At 44.8% G+C, this 19419-nt stretch overlaps 1 protein-coding gene across 1 annotated transcript in view; it reads right to left on the reverse strand.

Moving 5' to 3' along the window:
- BLI (protein BLISTER) overlaps positions 1-19419 on the reverse strand; it is a 62757-nt gene that overhangs the window by 26327 nt on the left and 17011 nt on the right. The window contains exons 3-8 of the mRNA XM_086820310.1: positions 18852-19327; positions 18619-18738; positions 18476-18541; positions 17846-17956; positions 17129-17205; positions 13449-13516 (exon numbers count right to left, since the gene is read on the reverse strand). Coding sequence (XP_086676436.1) covers positions 13449-13516; positions 17129-17205; positions 17846-17956; positions 18476-18541; positions 18619-18738; positions 18852-19327 — 918 coding nt within the window. The remainder of the gene's footprint in view (positions 1-13448; positions 13517-17128; positions 17206-17845; positions 17957-18475; positions 18542-18618; positions 18739-18851; positions 19328-19419) is intronic.

Here is a 19419-nt window from a genome sequence, read left to right on the forward strand (position 1 = left end):
TGGATGCATTGAGTGCTTTCATATGCTCATGTTTTACCATCAGTCGTGGGTCCTGCGGGATGCCCATGGGCGTAAGGCTTGCGAGCAGCCCTTAGACTGTTACTTTGGAGTAGGTAGAGCATTTTGAGGAGCATATTGTTTGCGAATGCATATATGTGTCATTGCATATGTTTGCCATATGTAGAATGATGCATGGTTTTGTTTTTGGCTAACACAGTTAACGTGTTTCCATTTGGTTTTAGACTTTTGCTGTAGGTTCTGAAGGAACAAGCAAGAGGACAGTGTGGCTTATTGTGCAGGATGATTGTTTTATCATCCAGATGCATTGGAGGGCCATTGTTTTTGCCATATGGGGTATCTTTGGATATTTTGATGCATCACCAGAATGCAATCGAGGACGCTTGCCATTTTTCAAGAGGGGGGTATGTCATGGCCCTGTAAAATGGAACAGTACAAGTGTGGGCATGGTGGTTGCACAGTCAGAATATTTTATGATTCACATGGGGGGTGCCCGGACAGAGTTTAAGATGTGTGGACATCCCTAGGTGTGAAGGGGGGAACTAGAAACATTAAACTTTAATGTTTATTAAAGTTTGCCCCTAGGCCTTAGTGGCCCTAGGGAACTTATTAAAGTTTGGGGCCCTAGGGATTAATTTGGGAAGAGGGCCACTTTTGGAGTAAGGGTTTCTCTCTCCTCCCTCTCTCTCTAGCTTTTTGGGGAGTCGTGGAGCAAAAGTGGAGGAGCCTTCATGCGCATGTACTCAAGCGTGGAGAAGTGGAAGGAGAAGGGCGACTGCTGAAGACTCTTTGCTGCAGTTTTCCCTGTGCAAACCAGCCGTACAGCATGTACGGACAGACTGCAGGCACTTCCTTGGTCCACGCTACACACAGGCGGCTGTTAATTGCTGCTGGATTCTCTGCGCACAGGTCTGGTCAGGCTGTACCAGCAGGTACAACAGCAGTACAGTACTGTACGGCTGCCGTACAGTGTACGGACAGCCAGGTACAGCAAGTACAGTTGCTACAGGCTGCTGTAGGCGGCGTAAACAGGTGCTGGACAGGTCTGTGTACTCAGATTCAGGCAGGTACAAGAGTGGACAGCGGACTGTTTGTGCAAGTACAACTCACACGTATCCCGGGGTGGTACAGACGGGTACAGGGCTGTTTTTCAGATCTGTACATTCAAAGTCGGTACAAAGGTGGACAGAGGTTGGTTTTTCATGAACATAGACATCATGTCGATGGCGTTCAACTGATGGAACTTTCAGCCTTTCTATGCTTTGATTCAGGACTGTTTTGGGACAGTTTATGGGCTGTTTTTGTTTGGTCGCAAATTCAGCTTGGGTTTTTGGCTGCAAGTACAAGGTCTTGTGGTTATGTTTCTTGGCATGGGAGTGATGCAAGCTCGCATGGCTGCGTGCTCATGGAGCAGGTTGTTTTCTTCCTGCTAGAAAGGAACAGTGGGACCTACAGTTATGAGCATCTCTATGTTGCCAGATGTTTCATGAGGGAACAGGTAACTAGATGCATGGGAAACAGGACAGAAGTTTCAAAGGGGAACAGGCCTAAAGGTTTCATGTGGAAACAGGTCGTAGGTTTTCTCGAAGAGACATGTTTTTGGGTTTCTCCAGGAGATAGGTCACATGCAGGCAGAAGGTACAGGAGTGGACACATGTGTGGTACAGCCTTGCTACTGATAGGACAGGGGACAAGGAATCCATGACAGAGATGGATAGTACCCTTGGATGGTAGAGAGGGTTTGTACAGGTGTGTCAACTGTATGGTATGCTTTGCTATGATACTCTCTTGAGAGACAGTTTGGGAGTCTGTGTTGTGATGCAGAAGCACTGGATGTGTCAGGGTGTGATGTTGTTCATAGTGTGAGAGGCTATGGATGGTTGTGGCAGCCTTGATCATGGGAGAAAGCTTCTGTATGCCGACTCAATGTGAGAGAGTCTTTTGATATGAACAATGGCTGGACTTGTTTGGGGATGCCGTGTGGACAAGAAGCCAGATGCAGGTTCTTTGCAGGCTTCAGGAGTTCTACTGGGACGGCTGAATTACCAGCTTTATATTGTAATCAAAGCTCTTATAATCAATTAAAGAAATACCGCAAGGGGCACCACTGCGATTTGGGGCCAATCGGTGTCCGTGTACTATTTGCAGGAGCACTCTAGCTCCCCCTGTTTGTTTTCCTTTTCTAGGTCCTCAATGGTGTTGAAGTGTTTTATGTGCGAGTGTTTGTTCCACCGCCCTTTGGTTTATCTGAAGGCCGGTTTACACTCTACTTCCTTTGTATGGTACATACTTACCTACTGGTGGGCATTTGGACGCTCATCCTAATCAGCCCATACACACTGAAAATCAGCAGCTAGACATGCCTGATGGTGAGCCCATTGGTCACGCAAATGTTGATGATGCAATGGCAGAAGAAAGGACAACCATGCCCAAAGCTAAAGCCGTACCTCGTTGGCTGTTGCAAACCTTACAGGACAGCCATGTTCAAACTCCCTTGCCAAGGGAAAATGCATGCTAGCTCTTGCCATGCATCTGGGCACTTTGTTCATCATGCTCTCATGAGCACCTTGTGCAATGAAGAGGATTCCTTTTGAGGAAGCACAAGAAGATGATAATTGGATGCATGCTATGCAAAATGAATATGACTCAATACTCAAGAATTGGTATTTGGCAGATTTGCCTCATGGCAAAAAGGCCATTGGTACGTAGTGGGTTTACAAGTTGAAGAGAAAAGCAGATGGTAGCATAAGGTTATTCGCAGCAAAAGGGCATCGATTATGATGAGACTTTTGCACTCACGTCTCGTATGACCACCATTCGGTCCATCATTGCATTGGCAGCACATCATGGATAGCATATACATTAGTTGGACATCAAAACTGCTTTCTTGAATGGTGACTTGCACGAGGAGGTATATGTATTCAGCCCCATAGTTTTGTACAAAAGGGGCAGGAAAGCAGGAAAGCCTTATATGACCTTACACAAGCTCCTATGGCATGGTATGAAAAGTTACATGCATACTTCATTGCACATGGTTTCTGCAACACTCAGAGTACCCTCTATGTCCAGAGGACTCATGATAGTTTCTTAGCCATCGTCTTGTACATTGATGACATGCTGCTCATAGACCCTGATGAGGAACAAATTTCAGCTTTCAAAGCTGAATTACATTCATCATTTGAGATGTCAAATCTAGGCGAGTTGTGGGCTTATAGCGTGCAGATGGCATAGTCATGATGCAGTCAAAATACATATAGAGACTCCTTAAAAGATTTAATCTTGAGAATTGTAAGCATGTGTCTACACCAATTGAGACATATGCGAGGCTTAGCATTCAAGATTTTGGAGAGCCTTTGGATTAGACATATGCGAGGCTTAGCATTCAAGATTCTGGAGAGCCTTTTGATCAGACATTATATCAGCAAGCTGTTGGTTGCTTGATTTAATTATGCAACACGAGGCTAGACATTCAGTTTGGGGTCTCTCAATTGAGCAGGTTTATGCATAGCCCAGGCTCCAAGCATTGGCAGGCCATCAAGAGGCTTACAAGGCACTCAATAGCTCAAATTGTTCTATCCCATGGCGGAATGATTCACAACTACATGCCTTTATAAATTCAGATTGGGCTGGATGTTACGACACGCGAGTCCACTAGCGGCTTTTGCTTTCATCTTGTTCATTCATGTATATCATGGCTCGCAAAGAAGCAACCAACTGTGGCCACTTCTAGCTATGAAACTGAGTACACGGCAGCTTTTACAGCAGCCAACTGTGGCCACTTCTAGCTATGAAACTGAGTACAGGGCAGCTTTTACACCTACATGTGAGTGTGTCTAGCATAGATTCCTTATGGCTGATTTGGACAATCGTCCTCCACTACCATTTTCACTAACGGTCAAAGCGTATTGGCAATTGCGAAAAACCCAGTGTTCCATTCTTGCACTAAGCACATTAAGGTACATTATCACTATGTCAGGGAAAGACTCTCAACAAGAGAGATTACTTGGTATATGCGTCTACACATGATAACATGGCAGATTTATTCACGAAGGCTCTTTCTCTCGTGAAAAGTTCAAAGTTTTTCGCAAAGCTCTGCGCTTATTGCCTTTTGGGGATTGATCAACCTATCCATGTACATGTTCACATCATCACTCCGGGGGGGTTTGTTGACATCTATGTCACAAGAAGTGGTGTGTGAACACCGTAGGATAGCCGGCGCACTTTTTACTCTCCTTAGGAGGGATTTTTTTCCCTATGCACAGGAACACACCCTAAGCCACTTAGTGTGCGTTATCTTATCATGTCATTGTACTTTCATTTTGTACAACTAACATTATTGAGTTACGTGCCTTTTTCTCTCAAAAGCTAACACGACTGTGTACTTGCTTCTCTCTGTGTGTGTGAATGTTGCTACTGCTCCCCTCTCTACCACAGGCCCTCATGATGGCACGCATGATACGCAGCAAACCGTGAGTACCTCATGACATTATCCGAGCAGAGTTTGTTGTGCCTCCTATGATGGTAGAGGCCATATTCCAGACTATATGCTTGCTAGACAGATTCAGAGAGATGCCACAGGACAGATTGTCATACAGAGCTTTTGAGGCATCTAGACCGCTGGCTGAGGCAGGAGACAAAGGATCATGGTATGCACAGGTCACACATTGGTTCTCACAGCATGGCCTAAACATGGATCATCTACCACCATTCCAGTATGACAGGGATGCACCACATATCCGTCTCTCTCATAGTGAGAGGAACAGAGTATTGAGACAGGAGCAACTCTATACACGAGAGACAACACAACCTCTTCCACCGAAGATGCTATACTACAGAGATCACTTTATGAGTATCACTGATGATGGATTTATAGAGAGGCCTAGATACATGGATGGCTTTTTACCACACGGCTCCCGAGTGGTTATTGGTCAGCTTAGAGTTTCATCACATCGATTGGAGATCGAGACTGGCAGAGTAGCACGGATCCCCCGAGAGCAGAGGGTATGCAGATTGTGTCGAGAGGAGGTGGAGAGTGAGAAGCACTATGTATGCAGATGCAGAGCATACACAGCCATCACAGAGAGATATCCCATTTTATTCAAAGAGCCACATTCCCTACGCCAGATCTTTGAGGCAACATACCAGTGCATACTGGGGAGATTCATTCTAGACATACAGCGTCACAGAGAGACATCATTATAGGCTCAGGCAACTCCAGAGGGGGGACGACAGACACAGATTACTACATTTTTTCAGAGATCCATCCCACTCCCAACCCCTACACAGCAGGGAATTACTCTCCAGAGAGCAGAGACACTCAAGCCCGCAGGAGACAAAGGACACCTGGCTTTCGGACACCACGCCTATACCAGAGAGAGATGACAGAGATCAGAGCTCAGTTTCACAGAGAGGGTGCGGAGCGACTGGCTCGCTTCAAAGCAAACCCAGGCATGTTCTTCAAGGAGCTGTGGACACCCCCTTCATTGATGTATACCATTTTATACCCCCAGTTTGGTACAGGATGGAGCTAGCTAGGTTGCATATCATGATTGTATATTCCATGCATATAGCTTTGCATTCTCCTAGTAGTAGAACTCCATCCCTTCCCCCACTCATTGTACTTATTGCACACCCAAATTCAGCTTTTTAGTTCGGTACTTTTTCATTTTGTTGGGATGACAAAGGATACCCCCCACACAGGTACACTGATTTGTCTCATAGGCCGAGTACGGTCTTCTGGAAGACGTTAATAAAATCTTTCTTTCTTTCTTTCTTTCTCTCTCACTCTCTCTTTTCACCCCCTATAGAAATCACTGAAATCATCAAATTACAGAAATTTAGGAAAAAATCAATTTTTCGCCCCCTTCCTACAGAAATCACAGAAAACAGAACACGTTTGGGGGCAAATCTCACACATTTGCCGAATGGAGGGAACACTGATGACTCTCAACCACAGAAAAAAATAACATGCAAACATTTCACTAAAAATGACACGCTTAGGAAGTGGAATGACCTCCAAGGGAAACTAAGAGGTCATTAACAACATGGATACCTACATCAGTACAGAGAAGCCCAATTCACCCATGATTGGCTCACCCGTGATGGCTTCAACACGGTCAAGGAGATCCTCAAGCTCCTTGATGAGAGCCATGACAAGGAGCTTGTAGAGATGAAGAAGCACCATCACAAAGAGCTCACAGGATTAAACGAGTAATACACTGCAGAAATAGCAGAGCTAAAAGCTTTGTGGGATGCTATTAAGGCCTCTCTCCAAGAGGAGAGAGAACTCACCAAGGTAAAGCAAGTCAACAAGACACTTTGGGCTGAATTGGATACCCTCAAGGTCAATGCCCACATTCAAAAGGATTTGAAGGAGACTACAGCTGAAATCAAGGAAGAAAGCATGTGTTTGTGCAACTGGACACCAAGAAGAATATCGATGCAACTTGTCAATGGGTAGAGGTAGTGAAGAAACAGAAACCCACACACTTGAAATTAAATCATGGTAGCTACACTTGAGGAGGACAAGCATAGGCAATCACACAACCTTCATGTGAGAGCTACAAGCTCCCTGCAGAGGGCTTAACCAAGGAGGATGGGGTGAAATTATGCAGGCAGATGGGGGAAGACCCATCTTTCATTGATGCATGGAGGGCTGGGAAAGACAAAACTAAGGAGAGGTCTTTGCTCCTCAAATTCAAGCATGTTCAGCCACACTAGGCCGCCTTGAGGAAAAGGGGTGTCCTACAAGGCACCAAGATCTACATAAGGGATGACCTCGCTCCTCTACAGGTGGAGCAAAGGAAGCTTGGAATGATACAGGTCACAAAAGCACACGAGGCCGGCAACTGGGCCCTTTATGGAGATGGTTGAGTTATCATTATGGAGAAGCGCCTTGCATGACGGGACGAGGTCTATGAGACCATAGTCGTGCGTCACATGGCCACGTGGAACTATAATGGAACCTTATGGTCTGACCCACGTGGGGTTCGTGTTACATTTTGACCGGCGAAGGGTTAGGATAACCCAAGGTTGGGGACATGTGCTACCCACGATTAGGATTAGGATTACCCCTAGATTAGGATTAGGATTAACCTAATTTAGGGTTAAGACTTAGCAAGATGTGGGAACGTGGAGGGTTCAAACATAGGCTAAGGACGCTACTAGCAAGATGAGGTCTAGATTGGCTATGGACTTATAAATAATAGGTAGGGACTAATTATTATGGCTAAAAAGCTTATAAATAAAGCAAGGGCCAATAATAGCTGGGTTATTGCTATATAAGCTTGGAGGACTTCCTACCATATTCTAGGATTAGTCATCCTATGCTAAAAGAATGATTTTCATCACATTCATGGAAAACTAATTTTTAGAGTTATTAGAGGTATCCACGCGGGGGACAAGAGTTGCCATGGGTGTGCAAGACCTCAAGGCCATGGAGTGACCAGGTTTCCTACAATAGTTGCATTTTCCCTTTTTCTTTGGCTTGTCGCCTTCCTTGTCTATAGGCTTGCCCGATGACACTGATTTTGGCTTATAACTACCTTGAGGAAAGGATTTACCTTTGCCTTTTTGTTGACTGACAGCAAAAGCTTGATCTCTTATACGCATAACAAGTCTGTTTTGCCTGGATTGCTCTTTTCGCAAGAGCACACAAACCAACTCTTCAAACTTCAAGGCATTTGGACTACCTTTCACCATAAGTCTGATGGTAGAAGCAAAATCTTGATACAAGTCCGGCAACACATTCAAGAGAGTAGGCACCAATGAACTGTCAAGATATATTTCATCAACACTGACCAACTGCTCCTTAAAATCCTTGAGTTTTGTAAGGAAACTGCCCATGGAGTCTCCCTCATCCATATGCTCTGACTCTAATTGCTTGCGTATATAAACAACGCGTGCTTCATTACGTACCTGGTACAATGACGCAAGTACATCCCAAGCATGTTTAGCAATCCTGCATGACCAAATGTGAGGAATGATACTCCTCTTAACTGACAAAGTAAGCAACGCATGTGTCTACGCATCTCTTCCATCCCACTTTGTTTGTTCCTGCGTAAGAGGTATGCTATGTTGTGGTAATGCACCATATGAAACTAAATCCATGTCTGCAGATGTGTCTTCTGCATCGTGTTCATCAAAAGAACCAAGACGTTTCTCAATGCCAACCACAGCATTCCATAGCCCTTTGGCTACCGATACATGCCACATCATGTAGGACCATAACGGGTAGTTGGTCCTGTCAAGTTTATCCTTAGCGGATAACATCCGAAATACATCATTGTCTGCCATTTCTGATAACACCCAAGCAAGTAATCCCGCAACCTGCAAAGCGCTGAGAGCTCTTTGATGCAACCAAGGTGGCTGCTAATAAGGTCGCTGACAATGGAGACTTGCAAGGTGTATGAAAGAAATGCAGAGTATAGTGAGTAGAAATTTTACTCGTAAGATGCAAAGATCGATGTCGCTAAAGTGAAGCCCGTAAATGCTTTCTCGTGTATCTGCACACCCCTCTGTAGTAGATATGACGAAACTACTCCAGAATCCAATGAGAACAGTGCAAATCCTGTCCTTGAAGATATCTGCAGAAAACCAAAAATTGCGCAAACGTCTTCCAAAACGCATCCGGAATGAAAATCTGACTGAAAAACTTCATTACGACACACTTCACAGTCCTCTTTCTTCTCCCAAAAGGACTCCTTGATCCGATTCAAGAAGATAGGCGACTCGGGTGAGGGGTAGGCAGCAGCACACGGATAAGGAGCATATGCTTTGATACCAAATGTTGAAAATAGAGTTGCAAGAATGTGCGCACACAAACAATGGAGAAGCTCAAGGGAGCACACAATGAGATGATAGATAGATAATGAATGTGCTATGTACAAAAAAGTAAGTGCACCCCAAGATGGGTGTATACTAGCACGGAAAAAAAACCTCCTAAAGAGGAAAAAATTACCCCGGCTGGTCCTAGTGTGTTCACACATCACTACCAAATATAGCTACAATGGCCCCCCGGCAACAACAGTACATTGGCAGTCACAGAGCCTCTCATAGCGTTTTCTCTCAGATTTTTGGAAGAGGCTCTAGGACAATTTTCGGCCTCGAAAGATTACCCTCTTTCTTTGGCTACTGATAGCACACAAGAGCTTGGCGGTTGGGGCATGGTTGGCCATTGGTGGTCAACTAGCTGCTTGTCTAAGATCCGACCACCCTCGAGAGTCTCAGCGACATTGTCTTTGGGATTGCCCGAAGACTCAACAGTTTTAGCAGCGGTTTCTCCTCATCTTCACAATGGACAGAACCTCAACCAGTATCATTACATGAGGCACTATTGCTTGGGCCACACAGGCTGAGGTTGTCAAGGCTTATGAGGAGGAAGATGGGGGGCTAGTCCTTCGGGTCTCTCACCTTCACATTTTGGCAATTCCAATTCCAACCCCATCTATTGACTACTGGAGACCTGGCTCATGCCAGAGATGGGAGATTTGCAGTAGCATTGCAGCCTAGCACATATGGAGAGCTAGATGCAGCGAAGCCATCGGGGATACTCATACTCCACTTGCGGAGTCCATCAAGAGCATCTGGCTAGACATCATCCATACCCTCCGCAGTCAGTGGGGGAAACTACAGGGTGGAGGGTGGCTCTGACCACATGCGAAAGCGGCAGAAAGCTTTCTTGAGGCTCTGGTGGCCTAGCCCTTTTCTCACCGATAGAGGTGGTGATCCAACTTGGCATTACCGACCACCTCTATCATTATTTCCTTCCCCTCCCCTTGTATGAGATACCCTTCTCCTCATAGAGCGGCCAGCTGGAGGAGAAGTGCATCTCTCCCCATCTCTTGATTATTTGATCCCTGCCCCTCACATGGAGGCGAGTTTGGATCTAGCCCTTCGTGGTTGTATTTAGCCCTTGGTGGCTGTTTTTTATTAACTAATAGAAGGATCTTTTTCCCGGACAAAAAAAAAAGAGTCTCATGAAAGTGGGACCCTTGTTTCTGATAAAGTTACACAATGCAGAAGCAAAACCTAGGAGAGAGGCAGAGACAGAGATATATCAGACAATGAACATCTTTATTATAGCATGAGGCTTTGCAATGCCAATACCAGCCACCAGATGGTGTAGAACAATGTGCCTGTGGATGAGTGTTGGATTGATACAAGTGATGAGAGAAAGAGGCCTTTATATAGGGAGACATCTGGCTGGCTAACTGCCCTCAAGGAGCTAGCCAATAGGCCCACATGAGAAAATATAAATGTGTCCAATAAAAGACTAGATCCCTCAACACATGAGATGCACATGTAGCTCGTAGTGTGCAAAAGTCCGAAGAAGATATGCTGATGAAGATGCAACCATGGACACTCCAGTACTGTAGATACCGGATACACCATGCAAGGAGCACCTACCAACCTGACTCCTCGAAACATAATGCCACCCTAAATAGCAAAGAAATCTGCTTGGCTCCTAGTATAGAATTATGAGTCTCCAGAAAATGCCACTCCCATCATCCCCCAATAGTAGATGGTGAACACATCACGTCTCAAAAGACCTCGAACTCATCAAGTCCATAATCTCTGCTACACCAAGCAATAGACTTGGAACACAATCAGTCCATAACTCCAAAATGAACTTGTCTCGCCAAATATTTTACCTACTTGGAACTCTGACACACTGGTCCTATGCACCAAAAGTCAAGGTTTTTGACAGCCCTCTCTCCCGTCCACAAGCCTCCTCTGGCTGGAAGCACATGGGAGAAAACTATCTGTATAACTAGAGAAACTGACCATCTAGGTTCTCCCTGGCTTTTGCAACCTTGGGGACACTAGAAGTATCAAAGCCATCATCCTGTATATGATCATTGCCCTTCTTTGAAAACTAGAAGTATCAAAGCCATCATCCTGTATATGATCATTGCCCTTCTTTGAAAACTAGAAGTATCAAAGCCATCAACCTTGGGAACACTAGAAGTATCAAAGCCATGATCCTGTATATGATCATTGCCCTTCTTTGAAAACTTGGTCCTGGCCTGGGCTTTACCGTTGTTCTTGCAATCCTTGGCCAAATGACCCTGCTTTCCACAAGGGTAGCAGCGACACCGTCCACTCTATTGCACTGTAGCAAGTGCCTAATCCTGTCCACTAGGAGGGAACCTTACCTTCTCCGTAGAAACAAGGACAAATTCCTCCTCCAAAAGGAAACCCATATCCACGGCAAAGCAAACCTCCACAAGCAAGCCTCTGTGCCACCGATGATCTCAGCACCCCACCAACAATCTCCAACACTTCTCCAATGGAACAAGTCACGAGGATTAATCAGCCCCCTTTCAAAACTAAGAAAGAAAGGGGCTGGACAGCAGCAAACAGTCCACCAAAACGCACCGGAAAGCATCCTCTAGAAGGTGAAAGAAGCCAAGGAAGAAGACGATCTGTCGAAGCCACTTATCTGGCCGAACCATGCAAACACACCACCCTCCACTGCTGTCTTGCTGCAAAAGATCAGACCAAACACCACCAGCTGGTGCATAAAATGCTCGAAGAAGCAAAAAAAACACAGCCAAGTAGGCTGGCACCTTGACACCATGCGGTTATAATGCAAGGGCCAGAGCGCTGCTCCAAGTAAAACGCTGATGAAGAAGAGGCTCTTGATTAAGAAAACTCAGCCAGCAACAGAACGCAGTGCACCCCCCCCCCCCGCCCGCGCGGCCGCCCTGATTGCACCTGGACTCTACAAGGAAATGTACGGTAGGAGCAGTAAGAGATAAAAACGCTGATCAAGAAGCGAGTGCAGGAGAAGAAAACACAGCCACTGTTGAAAATGCAGCAATGTCTTCGTCCACCGAAAAACACAGAAGAGGGAGCAAAATGCACATGTGGGCAGCAAAAACTTAGGCGACTGATACCATGTTAAAGTTGCACAATGCGTAAGCAAAACATAGGAGAAAGGGAGAGAGGCAGAGAGAGAGAGAGAGAGAGAGAGAGAGAGAGAGAGATCAGACAATCAACATCTTTATTATAGCATGAGGCTTTACAATGGCAATACCAGCCAGCAGATGGTGTAGAACAATGTGCCTGTAGATGAGTGTTGGATTGATGCAAGTGATGAGAGGAAGAGGCCTTTACATAGGGAGGCCTGTGGCTGGCCGACTGCCCTCAAGGAGCTGGCTGACAGGCCCACGACTAGGTATAACATGAGAAAATATAAATGTGTCCAATAAAAGACCAGATCCCTCAACACATGAGATGCACAAATTCTAACAGTTTCATCCTAATGACACTACATATCCCCTTTGAGGGTACCTTGATTGTGTGCACTCTTCCAGTAATCTTCTCTTACAGGGTCATAGTAGCCTAGATTAGTGGCTCCTTTACCTCTAGTTGTTGTAGTATACTATCAATCGAGCACGTGGAAGTGTTGCAAAACCTTTGTGGAAATCTACAAATATGATTTCTCCCCTTTGTGCTTGGCTTCCTCAATGATGGTCCCAAGTGTAAACATACAAATCCAATGTAGAGTGACCCCATCCAAATCCTGCAAGACCCGTTGCTCTGACTATTTTTCTCTTAGTGCAAACATTTAAGTATGCCAGCTCCATAGATCTTGACCATCAAGTGCCCAACCATAATAGTGCGGTAATTCTGTTAACACTTCTTTTTCTGGCCTTTGTGGATAGGGGTAATTAAGTTGGTGGTGCATGATTTGGAAAAGCCATTCCCAAGAGTCTCATTAAAGAGCTTCGCTAAGATAGGTGCCAAAGTCTCATGGCCATGAGAAAAAAACTCTAACTGAAGCTTTCTAAAGTCCCTTGCTGGTGTAGATCAGAGATGATGTAGCAGGGTGTTGAACATATGAGAGATCCAATATGGGCTGGTTCGGGGTCAAGCAACCGAAACAGGTTTGCCTTGTAAAGACACAACCAAAAGACCGTGAAGAGAAGCTTCTTCCCAACGCAAATTAGATACCACACAAGATCAGTACCTTGAGCTTCAAGAGCTCCAAGTCAAACAATAACGACCTGTGGGGTAGGTGTGTAAGGTCGTCACCACTGTAACCTCTCAGACAACTGTGTGGGACTGTCTGATGTAGAACTACGAAGTGCTGGGTAAACTGAACATCACGAATACATTTCAATCCAGGAAAAAAGGTGGGCTTTATGTTTGGCTATGGTCATTGACATATACCATAAGCAAAATGCTTGTCAAAAGGCTAAGTATGGAGCAGCCACACATTTTTGAGGGGCATGAAACAAGCAAACATTAAGAAATCCATATACTGCCTTTAAACAGATGAGATACCATCACTTTTATGGCACCAAAATTACCACAAACAAACTTTGACCATCACTATATTGCAATACAATCAAACTCCAAAAAAAAAAAAAGCTTTGACAATGTCATCAAAATTCATGCAAGAATTTGGCTAAAAAACATACCTTCTTGCAAAGTCTCCAGCATGGATCGCAGATTTTGTCTATCCTTCTCCAAAGTAACCAAATTACCCCTTAAAGAAAGAAGCATCATCAGAAACCATAAACCGATCAGAAGAATACTCACAAGAAGGTTGACAAGAAAATAATCAAATTACAAAAAATCCAAAATAAAGTTTTGTCAAGGCCTCATACAAAATCATGTGGAAAAGAAGTGAGGCTGTCATAACCAATCCCAAGAGTGGAAATGCCATGAAGGCCCTGTGGCCATAAAAATGAATAAACGACCATGGTTCCACTCCCTCATGAAGGAAGCTCTCTTCCACTGCAGTGCCGTGTAAGGAGCCCTGAATCCTGTCCCACATGGCCGTGAGGGTGTGTAGCTTGCCAGATTATGGAAAGCAAGCTGTGAAGCACTGCGAACATCTCAAATCTGCACCAAAAGTCTATCTCTAAATGTTGACTGGGAGTCCACCATTCTGGAAGAGCCAAAAGACCGTGGAAATCTATCTCTTCCAATAGGATCTCCATAATCATCTCCAAAAAAGAGCCGGCATATGAATGATGTGATGCCAAAAGTCTCCAAGAGTGCTCTTCAACTGGATATCCACTGCAAGCTCCAGATCTGGGCTCATCTAGTGTTCCTAGCTCTGTAGTCAAAGAAGGAGAGTGTCCTATTGAGAGATACTGCATCAATACATCGCCACTCTTCTCGAGCCCTGGGTAGGTGCTAAAGAGGGCATCCACCATAAAGCCAAAAAATACATGAACTATCCCTGACAACTGAGGGATGAGGATATATGTACCAATGGCCATGACTACTTTGATCGTATGAAGAATAGCATCCTCCATCAGCTCTTGCATTGTTAGTCTGAGTATTCTCTAACTCTCTGCCACCCTGTAAAAGATTGTCCCCTTCCTAATTAGCAAAAACCGCCAAAAATAGATTCCTTGTTGCTCATTTTGACAAAATGCATGCTACCCACAAACTCGCCGATGCTTTTGATCCCGGGGCGTCAACACACAAATGTGCACATTGAGGCACTCAAGCCATGCATAAAAGCATTTCTGGTCTGCTGCATACAAGGGCTGACTGCCTCCCAAAAAAAAAAGCACACCTACTATACCACGCTGCTGTAGCACCCAAGTGCTAGCCATAATCAGCAAAAGCGCACTGCTAACCACTACACTCAAGCATGGAGGCAAAAAGAGAGTTATCTAGCACTTTCCAAAACGCTATACATGATGCACCTAATCCTGTTAATCCAGGCAACTTCTGGTTGCCACACAAGGCCTACTTTTTCAGCTCAAATTAGCTAGGATCTGCCAAACCAGGCCCTTACCGGCTGCCAGGCATGGCGCTCCTAATCAGCCTAGGATGACTCAAGCCTGGGAAGGCTTCTGCCAGTTTACCTTCCAGAACCTTCTTCTGCAGTCCTAAATTTCCTTCGGGAGGGAATTCACAAGTGTCAACAGATTGTCCCAGCATCAACATTTCTTCAGCTGCCAGCCACCCAAAATAGGAAGTTGAACCGAAATCCCCTTTGCCCATTTGTCTACATAGTGCCTCTCCAGCTTCTTTGAGTGATGCCCCTTTGGGGAGGCTGGTGACCCTCACTTTCAAAGCCCTTGATTGCCTAAAGTTTATCCTCTTCCAACCTTGCCATCATGATGGCATGTTGGTTGTGTGGCTGGTTTCTGTTTCCGCATTACTTCCATCCACTTGGCAGTGGCGTCAAGGTCCTTTTGGCCACTTCCACCCATTTGGACGTGGCCTCGACATCCTCTCTTAATCCGGCACTCTCTTCCTGGATGTCCTCTGTGATCGCTTGGCAGAGCCTTGTGTTCTCCACTCCGCATCTCTCCATTGCATTGGTGTGTTTAGTATTCAGCCTGGCACTTTGATCATTTTGGAAAGCTTTCAGCTTTGCAATCTCCTCTTTGACCTTTGCGAGGTCGAGGTCCCAGATCTCCCAGGACTTGTCTTGTTTCCTTTTCCCTTATTCTTCTTTAAGGAGGTCCATTTCAAGGTCCCTATCTTCCCGGCAACATAATTATCCATGAGCAATAGACTTTCCCAGAGTCTCCCCAGCTGGCCATAGTGCCTCGTGGTTCACATTGTTGATACCATACTGTGAAGGTGGCAGGGAAGGGGAGGAAGAAGAGAAGGGGGGGCAGGTCAGACTAAGCACAGAAGAGGGGGCCCAGGAGGTGTGGGCAGCTCAAGCGGCTAGGGCAGAAGGTGAGAGAGTATGATTCATGTCTACCAAAAGTAGATAACGATAATACATTAAAAAGTGCTGTAGCATGTGCTGTGAAAGTATGTACTAACATGGTAAACAATGTGGAAAAATAACACAGTAGAGCATCCCCTGTGAGATCTTGCAAGAAGAGCATGAAAAGAAAATCAGTAAATGGATGCTTCACGGCTAATCACTGGGAATCCATATAGGTGCTTCTCCACCAAGGCAGCAGGCTCTTTTTCTATTACCATTGAAATACAAAGCCATTTAAGAACCTCACTTTTCAAGGATCTTCCAAGCATACCCTCCGAGTACCCGCAGAGCATATCCATGATCATACTTGACCAGGCTCCTATGTGTTGCTGGATCCTTCTTTCAGCTCTACATGATCTTCTTTCAGTATTGAATGTGGTTTCATCAAGCCTCCATCTGCAGGATGCTGCTAGGCTTCATGGTATCTTGAGACATGTGACAAGTCCCTATGGGTGCACCTCGGTTGAAGCTTTATAAGGGCAGTCTTGTGGACTAGTAAAGACTGCCAGCAATCGAGGACAAGTCCCTATGGGTGCACCTCGGTTGAAGCTTTATAAGGGCAGTCTTGTGGACTAGTAAAGACTGCCAGCAATCGAGGACAAGTCCCTATGGGTGCACCTCGGTTGAAGCTTTATAAGGGCAGTCTTGTGGACTAGTAAAGACTGCCAGCAATCGAGGACAGCTGTCTGGGTATTGTCATGCAAGTACAGAGCTATACAATTTTTGCTCAATATATGTGATAAGCAAGCCCCGCATATCTGGCATCTGAATGTCAGATACTCTAGCGATGTCGTATGCATCATTCCCATCAGGCAACTAATGCAAATTAATGCAAATTAATGCAAAGCTAGCTAACTTAGCTAAAGTTGGGCATCAAGCAACTGGCAAACTAGGCTAAGAGACGTGGAATAGAGAGTTGATTGACCATAACATCATAATATGCAGTTAAACAGCAAGCTCTGTTGAGATAATGGGATGTGGAACATAGGATTTATTGTATCACATAACATCATAGGAATTTGGAAAAACTCTCTATCTAGCTCCACACTAGCACTCAGACAGGCCACTTGCAGAAACTCTCACCAGCCATGATGTTGCAGCTGGTCTCTCCCATGTATATGATAAGAGCGTACCAGTGAAACCTTATTCACAGTCATCCTTTTGATATGGTTTTATCAGAGAACAAGCTTAGTTTTAGCCCATCTCAAACTCTAAACCACACAAACCCAACCACACAAAGAGAGTCAACTTTCATCGACTAATAATTTTAAGGATTAAAAAGCATATGCCAATAAGAATTTTCGTAAGTATATACCTTAAATATAGGAAGAATTTATTTAAAATAAATTCGTCCTTATATAAGAAAGGGCAAAGTATTCAGTCAAAATTTTGAAGCCAGTTCCTGCCTACCTGTAAGAATCATTTTCCAATTTCAAGGTCTCCAGTTCTCTTTGCAACTTCAACTCACTTGACCGCAGCTTCAATACCTATTGATTTAACAAACATGAAAATCAGTCCCTCTTTTTTATGTTGTGGGAGGGAGGAAGAAAAAAAAAAAAGGCGGGCGTGGGGGGGGGGGGGTGGTTTGGTGTCTCTGCACAAAGGAAGAAAAGGTTATAAGAGCAAAGTAGTACAAAACGTGTACAATCTTGCCTTGAGGATCCCCTAGAGTTATCCTGACAAAAGATGAAAAAAAAAGAAATGTGAGGTGGGCAAGGGGGATGCCTTGAGCATGCCCTAGAGTTATCGTAGACAAGAACAAAATGAAATGTGAGGTGGGCAAGGGGGATGCCTTGAGCATGCCCTAGAGTTATCGTAGACAAGAACAAAATGAAATGTGAGGTGGTATGACATACTTTGGAGCTGGTGAGGGGCAGAGGTAGAGCTTGCTGCAGCAATGCCACCTGAACAGCAGTTGCTGCATTGCTACTGATGAAGTGTTGCTGCTACTATAGATAGAAAGTTTGGAAAACGGTATTGTAGGGCAAGAGAACAAGCACTATCGCGCAGATTTAGTTGTATCAATGTCCAGGACAGCCAACTCAAAGGGTGGTCGGTATTTATATGAAACCAGACTCAAGTGAAGGTACAAAGTGACTAAAGCCTCGACATTCATTCAGATGTTACCTTTTCCTCCAAGCCAATCACCTCCCCAGCAAGAATCTGTGAACGCTCAACTGCCGAGTTATTCTCTTGTTGAGCCCTTTCTCTCTCCATCATAAAGCTACTCAGGACTAACTGCTTCAAAATAAATAGGTTAAAATCTGTTCTCAGAAAGCATCAACCACAGGCAGCTAACATCAATATTTGATATTGTAAGACGTGTGCACTTAAAATCCAACAACCGTGCTTCCATAAAAATTAACAACCAGAAGCTTAACCAGCCCCTAAGCATAACCGAGCATTGGCAATCAGACCAGGCTATTTCAAGGACTTCAAGTTAGAGGCTTCAAACGGTCAAAAGTTTTGATAGACTGCGTCTATGACACTAGAGTCAGATAGGTTCTTGAAGCTAAAGTCATTCTTATTTTTGCAAATAAAGACCAGAACATTGCACCAATGATGGGCCTTCCAAGTTCCAACATGGTGACTGGATTATGAGCCTCCTTGGCAATCAGTAAGGCACCTCAAGAACAGCTACATTTTTAGACAGCACATCTCCATCAATAGCCAAACAACTGAGCACTGAGCAGACAACAGCAAGGTTAAATGTGCACAGACAGAAACGTGCACATGGAATGGGTAGATTGGACTTACCGACTGAGCTGTGACTTCCTCCTTTTTCTTCTCCAGGTCTGCCTGCAGCTGGTTGATGATAGCTCCCTGTTACAGCCTAAGGTAGCATTAAGAGATGAAACCACCTTGAAGTACATAAATAGTTTGATAGGAAAAGTTTTCACCTGCATATTGAAATCTTCAGTAAGTGCAGAGTTCTGCTGTGACAAGGACTCTGCTAGAGACCTGGCTGCATTCAGAGCCCTCTGCAAAGAGTATTTTTCCTGAGTCAAATCATCAATATGCTGTGTCACAACAAACAAACAAAGCCAGGGTCACCTTGATGCTCCAACCTTTTGATTTCAACAGCTTCTGAGCATAAAAGATGTGCACGGTCTAACTACAGAAATCGCCATACCTGCTCCAATGCAACAAAGTCATCGTTCTCTGCACTCTTTTGACTCTCCTCAAATTGATTCGCAGGTTTCATATCATGCCTAACTTTTTCTTGATTTGAAAAAGAAACAGTTGGGGACAGATCATGTAAAGAGGACGACACCACGAATTCTCCTTCAGAAGTAGCCATGGATGGTGCAGCAGCTAGAGATATCTGCTGCATAGGTATCGATGTTAATGCTGGCTGAAAAGATGACTTGTCAAGGGACCTTGATGGGAAACTTGACTCTCTCTCTCCAAGATCAAAAGCAGAAAGGTTCCTTGGTGGTGCAAATGAGAACTGCGGCTCTTTAGAAGCCCCAGGTTTCATGCCATTTGAATTTACTAAAGACCTAAAATGAGAAACTGAGTGTCCTTGTCCGCTTGGTCCCCACAAGATATTCCCACTGCCAGTTGTTTCATCCTTCGAAGACTGTGCCGGCCTAAAAGCTGGGGTATCTGAAGACAATGATGCACATGAAAACATAAGCACCCTTTCTAGACAAGAATGCAAAGGAAAGTATCTTCATGTCAGCACCCCCAAGCAAACT

Source organism: Cibotium barometz, chromosome 26, assembly GCF_041138505.1.
Source record: "Cibotium barometz isolate CiBa-2024 chromosome 26, ASM4113850v1, whole genome shotgun sequence".
In the NCBI taxonomy this organism is placed as follows: domain Eukaryota; kingdom Viridiplantae; phylum Streptophyta; class Polypodiopsida; order Cyatheales; family Cibotiaceae; genus Cibotium; species Cibotium barometz.